The following is a 12,383-nucleotide window of genomic DNA, read 5'->3' as shown; positions in this document are numbered from 1 at the left end:
TGGCCTTTAAGATGAAGGAGAACTTGAGTAAAAGAACATTTCCATACATTGTAAATAAATGAAATTGTCAATTAGAAAATATCTTTGCAGAAAAGAACTTATTAGAGTTTGATGAAAGCATAGAAACGGAAGCAGTACTGGAGTGATATAAGGTTTTCATCTAAGGTATGCTATTAGTATTTTCTTGGAATACAATCCCAATTTTCTTAAGCCCGGCCAATGATTTTGATATATATATATATATATATATATATATATATATATATATATATATATATATATATATATATATATATTCATCCTTCATTCAGGAATCAGGATTGAGGTGAGTATTTTATAAAGTATTGCTACTTGCTTCTTTTAAACAAACTAGTTGTTGGACACGTGCGTTGCACGTGTGTCCCATTGAGTAAAACAAACAATATAAATCAATTGACTTGATTGTTGAACGACAAATAACATTTTGATTTATCAAGTGCAAGCATTAGAGTCACTAAAGGAATAAAGTCATTGTTAGAAAGAGTAATTTGTATTTGTGCCTTTGTATCAAGAGGGACAAAGCCATAGTCAGTAATTAAAAAAGGTATTATAGAAATGAACGAATATAATGCAAGAGTAAAATAGTGTTACCTCTTCATCAATGAATATTAGCGGCCAACGAACACTGTTCCGGTTTTATTTTTGTACTCCTTTATTAAGCTGCTTCAAATTACTAAATAATGCAGATCAATAAGAGAAATATAGACAAATAAAATATTAGCGTGAATATATCTCATTAATTAATTCTAATACCCATGGAAAGCTTATAAAAACAATAAGCTGAAAAAGTAAAAAGGCTTACAATATAAGCGCAGAGTAAGATAATTTACATAAACTGTGAAAACTACACGACAGGAAATATAAGTTAATAAAATAAAACTGACATGTCAAGTGACTGAAATTAAGTAGGGTAATGTATATTAACCAAGGCACATGAGAAAGATTTCAAGAGTGAAGAAGATACACTATATTATAGCAACTTCCTAGACAAATAATTTTAGATTTATACATTTTATTACTTTGACTATTTCATCATCCTCTAATGTTCTTAATTCCACGAGGCTATTTATTTTAGCGAAATGGTAAATGAAAGTATCCACAAAATTACCTCCCAAGTCCTGATCAGTATAAGCGGCACACATGCATGCAAAAACATAGCCTGAAGCAAATTTTAAAACAAAAGGAATGTTTTAAAAATTGTGATCGACTGGATAGATGGCGAGCTACATCCATCCTTGCATACAAGCATAATAAATCACAAGAACTCTACCAAAAAAAACTCGGAAGAACCTTCAAGGTGGCATTTTGGCCAGCTTGTGTCAATTCCATTGGCTTCTAGTTCATTGAGTTGTATTTTCCCAAGAAAGTATTTTAAGAAAATTGTGGAAGATAGAAAGAATTATATTCACATGCTTGATGAAGGGTTAAAAGTAGAGAGGAGAAGTGGAAATACAGAAAAGGATAGGAAGATAACTAATGATATATAACTCCTTTAAACGATAATGATAGACACAGTAAAATGAATAAACATACGTTTCATTTTTTTGGCATTCCATTTAACGTAAACATTAAATATTGCAATCCCTTCAGGTAATGGAATAACCTCCTGAATTCTCCGAAACAAAAAGAAGTGTCTATTATGCCCATTAACTAATAGGCAAAATATTTAAAACTACAAAATAATTAATTAATGAGGGTAATTTAATTTTAGATTGAAGGTAATTTAGTTGATTAACTTTGTTTGAAGGGTATTATCGTAATCCAAATTTCAAGAGGCTTCCCACTTTTAGTATAATATGATTGTTCCTTATCTGGCAGAAGTAAATAATTTGTTGAATTGCATAATGAGTCGTTTACCCATTGCTTTAGATTTGTCTCCACAGTGAATTTTTTTATTTCAAAATCTGCATGACACCATAGCTGTAAATATCAGCTTCTGCAGTAGTATACATTGTGCAAGAAATAGATGTACTAATCATCTTAAAAAATAATACAAACATAATTTTTTTTTAAATGTCAAAACAAGGCTTAGGTTGCTATTTACTTGGAAAGTTGTATTTATATACAATGAAAGATGAGCTGTAATCCAAACCTGTCGAAGTTACCAATGTTCTTCCAATAAGTTTTTTAAGTATATGATGAATAAAACTAAAGTAGAACATAGTTTTATCAGCTGAAAAAACAATATAAAAGCAAATTTCTACATAGGAGTTTTGACACCATTTCAAACACAAGGCCTTGATGGGTTTCTTAATTATAATCTTGTTCATTGTAAGTTCTCATTTATCAATCATATTAGCCAGTGATCATCTTTCTCAGCAGAGTAATTCAGAAATCTATATTGTTCACGTTGAGTCACCTGAAAATTTACATGACTGGCATCAGTATTCATTATTATCTGCTGTGCCCTCGCGCATAATATATTCCTATCGAAATGTCTTCAATGGTTTTGCAGCTAAATTATCACCAGACGAAGTGAAGGCATTGGAAACGAAAGATGGCTTTATTTCCATAAGACCTCAAAGGGTATTGCGCGTACAAACAACTCATAGTCCAAGTTTCCTTGGGTTGCACCAAAATTTAGGCTTCTGGAATACATCTAACTATGGTGAAGGTGTGATTATTGGTATGTTGGACACTGGAATATACCCCGAACATCCTTCGTTTGACGATGAAGGAATGCCTCCTCCCCCTGCTAAGTGGAAGGGGAAGTGCGAGTTTAATTTTACAGCATGTAACAACAAGCTCATTGGAGCAAGAGACTTCTCGGTGTTTGAAGGTGGGACACCATTAGATCAAAATGGACATGGTACACATACTTCAAGCACTGCTGCTGGAAATTTCGTTGATGGCGCGGATGTGTTTGGCAGTACTAATGGCACAGCGGCTGGCATTGCACCCCGTGCTCACTTGGCTATGTACAAAGTTTGCGATCCAAGTGGCGCGTGTTCCGAAAGTGACATGTTGGCCGCAATGGATGCCGCAATTGAAGATGGTGTTGATGTCATATCCATTTCCATTGGTGGAATTTCTAGCCCTTTTTGGGATGACAATATTGCACTTGGTGCATTTAGTTCTATGGCAAAGGGAATTTTTGTAAGTTGCGCAGCTGGAAATGATGGTCCATATAATGGCACCTTAGCTAATGAGGCCCCTTGGATTCTCACTGTCGGTGCTGGCACGATCGATAGACAAATGAAGGCAACTGTTGCACTTGGAAACGGCGTAGAATATGATGGTGAATCAACTTACCAACCAAATGATTTCCCTCCAACATTGCTACCAATAGTTTACCCAGAATTATTGAACAGTAGTTATTATGGTGCTTTTGTTTGTAGCCCAGAATCACTTACAAATGTTGAAGGAAAATTAGTGGTATGTGCAACGGGTGGCGCGACAGCCATTGCAAAAGGACAGCCTGTGAAAGATGCTGGTGCTGCTGGTATGATTCTAATGAATGATGAACTTGAAGGTTACACTATACCTGCACACGATTATGTTCTTCCTGCAACACGCATTAGCTATGCAGATGCACAAAATCTCATAGCCTATATAAACACGACGTCAACCCCTATGGCCAGTATTTTATTTAAAGGGACTGTAATTGGAGATAAACATGCTCCTACAGTTGCTTTCTTTTCGTCCAGAGGCCCCAGCAGAGCAAGTCCGGGCATATTAAAACCAGATATTATTGGCCCCGGATTCAACATCCTTGCAGCTTGGCCAACTTCTATTGAAAATAATACTCATACAAACTTGACATTCAACATGATTTCTGGCACCTCAATGGCTTGTCCTCACCTTGCTGGAGTTGCGGCTTTGCTTAAAAGTGCTCATCCAGATTGGTCTCCTGCTGCTATTAAGTCCGCCATTATGACCACTGCTGATCTGGTCAATCTTGGCAACAATCCAATCGAGGATGAAAGACATTTACCAGCTAACATCTTTGCAATTGGAGCAGGACATGTGAATCCGTCGAGAGCAAATGATCCTGGTCTAATCTATGACATCCAACCTCAGGATTACGTGCCTTATTTATGTGGTTTAAACTACACGGATCAACAAGTTAGCGCGATCTTGCAAAAGAAGGTGCATTGCGCACTTAGTCTACCGGAGGCAGAGCTGAATTATCCTTCATTTTCTATCAAACTTGGTTCGAAGACTCGGGAATATACAAGGACTGTAACTAATGTTGGTGAGGCTAATTCAATTTACAATGTGGAGATTTCTCCACCTGAAGGTGTTGAGGTAACTGTGAGTCGTAGTAGTTTCAATTTTTCTGAAGTAAACGAGAGGATAGCCTATCAAGTGACGTTTACGCGCTCAGCATCAGGCACTGGCAGCAACACGAACTTTGCACAAGGATATTTGAAATGGTCATCTGATAAGCACTCCGTTCGAAGTCCCATTGCAGTTATTTTGGAGTAGTGAATGCACCATCAGGCGTCTTCAATGTTGATCAACAAATTCTAGGGACAGTTGTCTATACCTCCCTTGAGATTTGAACTTAACTTTGTAACACATTTTCCTTTTGTTGCAATAGATTGGATTGTGCATTAAATAAAGGTTGTACTTGAAGACAAATCCAATTAAACTGCAGAAATAATAATCTGAAAAAAATATAGAAAAATTAGGTGCAAGCAGAAGTAGGTCAACGATGAAAATGAATATCTCTTGATCATATAGAGGCTCCTAATTTGATTCTCAGCTAATCTCATTGTCATACATAGGTTATACTACAAATAATAACAGCTTAAGCATGATTATTTTTAATAAAATGGGTTGATTTCCTGCCTTAGAAAAATAGTAAGAATTTTACTATAATTATACGACAAATTGAGTGACCTTCTGCATAATTAACCTTTGGCAATTATCATTAGTCCAAATTAGCTTAAATGATACAATTTTGAAACAAGAAAAAAAAAAGGCGGTGGGTGTATGTGTGTGTGTGAGGGGGGAGGAAAAAGTATAAGTGATGCAATGGAAGAAATGATATATACCTTAACCATTACATGAAATACATGATGTAATATCTACACCAAACTACTCGTTTCACTTCTTCGAGGAAAATATCATCTTCGATTCCTATAATTTTGACCTAATCGACTTTTTTTCCATTAACTAATCGAAGTTTCAAAACGGATTTTTTGGACCTAAAGATGTTTTGAGCATACCACAACTTTGGGCTTAGTATCATTTTCTCCATGTAAGACGTATTGAATTTAGTATAGCTCAAATGCATTTGTATTGTACCCTAGAATTACATGTGTTTGGTATGGCGAGAGTCATTTTATGGAATATGTTTTCTAGATAATAAGTTATTTTATGAAATTCTGGAAAATGTTATCAGGTATTTGGTTAATGAGTTGAAAATATATTTAATTTCAATAATAAGATTATTGAAGAATGATAATATCTTAGAAAATCAAATAGTGTTATGATGAAACTTTTTAATATTAATTTTGACATAACGCAAGCCTAAGTGCTTGTTGGAGAAGCGATATAATTAAAGTTAAAAGTAGATATGTTGTTAAGGAAAAAGAGTTTCTCTCGTAAGTTACCTTAAGTCATTTTCCTCCTTTTTCTGGAAAAAAAAATTATTTTTTTAAAAAATATCTTATAGTAACTAAATATCAGAAAATGGCTTATTTCGGTTACATTTCCTGTAATACTACCAACGGTTAAAGTCCAAATATGCCCCTAACCTTTGCGAAATTGTACACATTTGCCCGTCGTTAAAAGGTTGGTGCAAAGATGCCCCTAACGTTTTTTTTTTTGCCATACATGCCCTTGAGTTAACAGAAAATATTGGAGGGCATATTTGTTCAGTTTCACAAACATTAGGGACATATTTGAGCCTTTGAAATTCCTGAATATTGCGGCACAAATAGTTCTCAGATTTTTTTGTAGTGCACTTTATGCTAGCCAATAATTTATTGCAACTGCATTTTGAAACTCCACACTTATCGTACAACCCCTCACTTTTCTCTCTTGTTCTTTCACTTGTTTATGAAATGTCGGAAGCTTCGAGTTCTTCAAATAGTTGTGGAAGGATTTGTGGATGTGGAGTTGTGGAAGGGTTTGTGGACGTGGAGTTACTGCACTCCATCTCACTTATGGACTTCAAATAATTCTACTAAATTTCGGTTATGCGTGAAATTCACGAAAAAGCCAAACCACATTGAATGTTATGTAAGAAACTGTTTAAATGCTTAAAATGTGATACTCTTTCTATTATTATTATCAAAATTTTGAGCACCACGGGAGATATTTTTTCATGTGTCATAAGTCTAATATAAGTTATCTCCTTTTTTATGTTTATGTTTTATTGCGGTAATTGTTGCATCCATTATTGTGTAGATATTGGGACTGAGAAGACAAAAAATATCCGGAAAGAACAATAAATTGGAAAATAAAAATGGTATTATCATTAGTAAAAAAAATCTTTTGAAAAGGGAAAATGGTGCTCTTGTTGTGAAAACAGTCTTTAAAAGATGTTTGTAATTGCATCTGCTCTTTTAGTTATATAATTTTGATGTAATACAATGGTGGATGGATTGTAATTACAAATGTTTTTTTTATGTTTTGGAATGCAATGATATTTTGTGCCATAATATTCTGGAATTTTAAAGGCTCAAACATACCCCTAACGTTTGCGAAACTGAACAAATATGCCCTCCAATATTTTCTGTTAACTCAAGGGCATGTATGGCAAAAAAAAAAACGTTAGGAGCATCTTTGCACCAACCTTTTAACGACAGGCAAATGTGTTAAATTTCGCAAAAGTTAAGGGCATATTTGAGTCTTTGCCGTACTACCAAACAGATCTAAAAGATTAAGAAATACACTAGAAAAGGTGAAACTACCGGTGAGGACAGAAGAAACATCAACTATACATAAAAACAACTTGAGTTCTCCGTGAAGAAAAAACTTAATTCCTGAAGTTTACAACAATCTTTGTTAGTAAGCGCTTGGCTTTCTTTCCATTAGAAATAGAGATGTATGGCTACTAACTAAAGAAAACTTAGGACCTATTCCTGGAAAGACACCTTATAATTGGAATTGAGCGTAATTGAATGTAATTATGGTATATTTACCTGATCAAGTATTTACTTGGTCAGCATGTAATTGAGGAGGAGTAATTACACTTTACAATTCTCAAGGGGGTCGAGAATTATGGTAATTACATGGTGTAATTATAAGGTTATTTTTTAATTTTATTTCTTTTCCTTTTTATTTTAATTTTAATTTCTATTCTTCTCATTTATCTTTCTATTTCTATTATTTTTACCCTCTCTTAATTTATTTTTATTTTTGCTTTTTTAAAATCTTTTTTATTTTTTGAATATATTATTCTTTTTACATCGTTTATATTTCATTTCTTTACTTATGATTTTCAAACCTTTACTTCATATGCTTCCATGTAATTTCTCATATTTTGGCTTCTTTCTTATTTTTTTGCTTCTTAATTTCTTCATTTTGCTTAGTTGTGTTATTATTCTAATTTCTTGAAATTTTATCTCCTGAATCATAGAAAGTGAGTCAGTTACAAACTTGGTTTATAATCATAAGTTATGCCATTAAAGTTGAATTTCCTTGTTGAATGAGGTTATGGACAAACTTGACTTATATTGAGTGATATCAGAATTGATAGATTACTTTTTATCAAACATTTGAACAATATTATGAAATTGTAGTTGTCGATATTGATTTTTTGTCAAACATGTGGTCCGTGATGTTCTTGAAAAATGTGTGCTTGGTTAGAATTTTACAATTGATTCAACCAAAATATTATTTATTGAAACGACCATATATCAATTATATTTATAATTATTTGATACTATATTTTCAAAAGATAATATTCATCTTGAATACGTAGGTAAAATGTGGCAATATTTCTTATACAGACACATATTTGCCAAATATTAACATTTTCTTTTTTATAATTATCAATTTAAAAGATCTAACGGTGTAAGTACACTTGTGCAACCAAGTGTTATGTTTTTAATTACATTATGACAAATAAACAAATCATTATAATTATTACGGAAAAGGCTCAAATATGCCATCGAACTATCAGAAATGGCTAATTTATGTCACTCGTCAATAGTTTAGCTCATTTATGCTTTCGAACTATCGGAAATGGCTCATTTATGCCACTCATCAATAGTTTGGCTCATTTATGCCATCGCCGTTACCAAAATGACTCATCCATGCCATTTTTCGTCAACACCGGTTTTACCAGATATGACACGTGGCCTCCAACTAGATTATGGTTGTGGGTGGGTCATGCAAGTGTATGGGTCGGATCTTTAATAATTTGGGATTTAAAATTGGGCTGGTTTAATTAAACAATGTAGACATCTAATTGGAGGCCATGTGATATATCTAGTATTATAAGACCGACGTTAATAAAAAATGGCATGGATGAGTCATTTTGGTAACGGGCGATGGCATAAATGAGTCAAACTATTGATGAGTGGCACAAATGAATCATTTCCGATAGTTCTGTAACACCCCATATCTTGGAACTAAGGTTAGACTCTTATCGTTAGAGTTTTAGTGGAAAAACCGAAGGTTTGAACGTTTTGCGAAAATAGTTGATAGGCCTACTTCGGGTAGCCGTAACTCCTTGATTAGTTGGGAATTTGGGAAAGTACCCTTAATGAAAGTTGTAGTACGTAGAAATACCTTTCTAACTATATAAGGACCAGGCCAATCAGAGTTCGGAGCAAGGAGATATGATCGTCTAAATATGGCTAATAGTAAGGCACCTAAAGTTCTATAGAATCGGCTAAGTTTTCGATATGTCTGTCTTCCAGTAAATTTTCGTGAAAATCCGTTGCGAATTTGAGGAAACTTAAAACATGAACGTTGTAGCCCTTTGAAATATATTTCCAACAGTATATTGTGGAGCCCAAACAGAGCTGTTTACAATAAGTTATGTCCATTTTACCGAACACTGCGCAAAACTGACACACGCCGCTTCTCGCGGCGCGTGAGAGCGCGTGCAATGGCCCCGCTTGGCAGGCCGATCGCGCAACTCTGAGTAGTGACCTGCAGAATGTTGCGCGATGCACCCGCATCACGAACCCATCGAGAAACAGGTCGATTTCGGGTTAAAAGTTGGGATTTCGCGTTTTAAGTTATATTTAACCTTGGGGTTTATTTTCCTAACAACCCTAGTCACGAAAAATCACCCTAAAGTCAGAAGGAACAAGTTCCAAGCCTCAAGAACCATACAAGGTAAGTTTTAGCATGATTCTAGGTTGAATTCAAGTCTCTAATCTCTTTCTAACTTGAGTAAACCCTTCGAATCAATAGAGTTGTGAGTGGAACATTATTGTTGGGCGTGAAAACCCTAGAATCAAGAGGATTGAATGTCAAAAATGTAATGTTTCTAAACTCTAATCATTCCTAATAGTGAATTTATGAGTTCTTGAGAGAATAGTAAATGGGTTTAGTAAAGAGAATTATACGAACTATAGTAGGGTTTTGGATTGTTGACTTGAGATTGTTATAATCATATGGGTGATGAAGAATGATGTTAATTACACCTAATTAAGATTGTAGAATCACCTAGAAGTAATAGAATAGAAATTGGGTGAAAAAATCACCATTAATGGAGACTGTGGAGCTTCATGCCCACTAAGTGTTTGATAAAGTGCTTAGCTGACCAAAGCATGAATATTATTGCTAATATAGAATCCCTTTGACTTGTATTGATATAGATCAAAGTTGAAAGGGTTGACGAACATTGTATTGCGCTCAAAGGCTGGAATTAAGGTATGTGAGGCTAACTATCTACGTTAGGGAATGTTCATGATTCTCCCTACACCTCATTCTTCATACTTGTCAGTAATTTGACTCAAAATACAGTTTAGCCCTAGTTTCATGATATGTTGTAGAACTGTTATCTTCTAGGGTTGCAGTTACAAAATTCGTTCATGGTTATCAATTTGAATATCATGAACTCAGAACGTAATCTTTATAGACTTATGTATTGTTACCACATGAGTCTCAGTCTAGAAATTCAGTATGCTCAGAAACAGTCAGTGTTTTCAATTCAGTCCAGCATGTCTATTTCAGTTCAATATTGTTCATTGTTGTTATGATCTCAGTCCTTATTAATTAACCATAATTATACATATGTGATTTTGCCCGAGGGCACAGCACAGTCTTGTGTATACGTATACATGGCCGAGGCCATTGACTGACGCACTATTAGGTCGAGGCCATAACGTGCATTTATTATTGGGCCGAGGCCCCATATATACAAACACAGATAATACAGATGATTCAGATACAGAGCAGGGAGTATTCATATTTCTACTTCCTTGCTATTACAGTTACAGTTATCAGTTTCAGTATTTTATTGCTTCAGTTGCTTTACATACCAGTACAATTCAAATGTGTTGATGTCCCTTTTTATTGCTTGGGGGCCTGCATCTCGCGATATACAGGTTGACGACTCAGCTATTTAGGAGTGCACGTATCAGATACTGGTGAGCCCCAAATTCCTTCGGGGCGCTGTCAGCTATCTAGTTAATTCAGTTTATAGACAGCTTTATTAATTAGTACTCTTAGAGGCTTCATAGACACAGTTTAGACAGTCAGATATTTGTTATGTTAGCCTTGTAGACAGTTATATTCAGTCGTTCAGTTGTTTTGGTTTAGCCATGTTGACTTCTTTCAGATATGTTCAGATTTTCTAAGTATTTCCGCATTATGATATTTCAGTCAGACTTTTAGTTAATCAGCATGTGTCAGTTTTATTTTATAAATTAGTTATGTTTTGGTATTACATGTTGATTCAGCCAGCCAGTTGGTTCGCTCGGTCACATACAGTCAGGCACCGGGTACCATGTTACGTTCAGGCCCAGGTTCGGGGCGTGACAAATCTTGGTATCAGAGCCCTAGGTTCAAGTGTCTTAGGGAGTCTATGAAGCCGTGTCCAGTGGGGTCTCTTTTATATGTGTGAGGCCCCACACATATAAACAGTTGACCACCAAGATATTCAGGATTTGTCTCATTTCTTTCTACTCTAGATCGTGCCATGAAGCTTAGAGCAATAAGTAACTTTTCTTCCTACAATTCTGACAACTATCTATGGAGCTTCTAAGAGACACAAAATCATCTAACTTCGAGACGCAGCCCGGAAATCTAGAATAATAAATGAAACAGGAAGTGTCCCACGAATAAGGATGTGGGCTCACCAAATCAACAGCAGCAGCAAGTTCTCTTAAGCGTCGAAAGTATCACGAACCTGCTCTTCTTCGTTACCTAACATACCATCAAAAACAACAATGGTATGCCTGAGTACTTTCGTACTCAGTGAGTGCCTCGGGGACAACAAGTATTATAAAAATAAAATATAATAATACATAAAGAAATCAGTTCTGAAAGGATAGTATAAAAACAGTCATTCCACTTTGTGATTCTTAATATCATTTTAAACAGTTTACAAAGCCATTAACCAATATAAAAATAGGCATTCAGCATGTGTATCTCAATAGGAATTATCAAAACCGATTATAAAGTCTTTTGTCAAGTTACAACTTTCAACTATGCCTTTCAAGTTGATCATGATTGTCAACAACAGTTCCATGAGAGATTACGAATATCACACATGCCAATACAGGCCCAAGAACCAATCACATCGAAGGGATAACCGTAGAGGTTCCCTAAACACTGCGCAATACACCGGACTATGTAGTGCGCGGTGGCTATCCTTCCTCCCGAATAGCTAGGCATAAACACACCGGAATATGAAATCCTCGGTGACCACTCATCCTCCCGAATGGCTAGGCATAAACACACCGGAATATGAAATCCTCGGTGACCACTCATCCTCCCGAATGGCTAGGCATAAACACACCGGAATATGAAATCCTCGGTGACCACTCATCCTCCCGAATGGCTAGGCATAAACACACCAGAATATGAAATCCTCGGTGACCACTCATCCTCCCGAATGGCTAGGCATAAACATAACAATAAAGTCCATGGCATAGAAGCCGATTCACAAATTGTCTCAAAGCAGTCACACCATCAATAACATTAAAGTTCATTACGCATATCGATCAACGAAAGACATATTAACTTAACTCCTTACCATTTACCATGCCAAGCATTTCACTTACGAATCCAATATCACCACAAGCCACTCACAGGCAACAAGATACGAAACAAGCCACTTATAGGCAACAAGATACGAAACAAGCCACTCATAGGCAAACTAATCAATCAATCGATACTCCGGGTTAGGAAACCACGGAGGCTAATCGTCCTCTGGACTAGCACAGCAATAGATACTCCGGTCTAGGAAGATACGGAGGCTAATC

General features: G+C 35.4%; 1 protein-coding gene across 1 annotated transcript; it reads left to right on the top strand.

Annotated features, from left to right (window-relative positions):
• Positions 1–2,280: 2,280 nt before the first annotated feature.
• Positions 2,281–4,467, top strand: LOC132623962 (subtilisin-like protease). Its single transcript, XM_060338778.1, has one exon. The coding sequence runs from the start codon at positions 2,281–2,283 to the stop codon at positions 4,465–4,467; it is 2,187 nt and encodes a 728-aa protein (XP_060194761.1).
• The last annotated feature ends 7,916 nt before the right edge of the window (positions 4,468–12,383 follow it).

This window comes from Lycium barbarum, chromosome 12 (genome assembly GCF_019175385.1).
Source record: "Lycium barbarum isolate Lr01 chromosome 12, ASM1917538v2, whole genome shotgun sequence".
Lineage (NCBI taxonomy): Eukaryota > Viridiplantae > Streptophyta > Magnoliopsida > Solanales > Solanaceae > Lycium > Lycium barbarum.
This window is presented reverse-complemented; position numbering and strand designations above follow the sequence as displayed.

Excerpts from the sequence above, each read along its gene's own strand:
- LOC132623962 (XM_060338778.1), top strand. The coding sequence starts at position 2,281 with ATGGGTTTCTTAATTATAATCTTGTTCATTGTAAGTTCTCATTTATCA.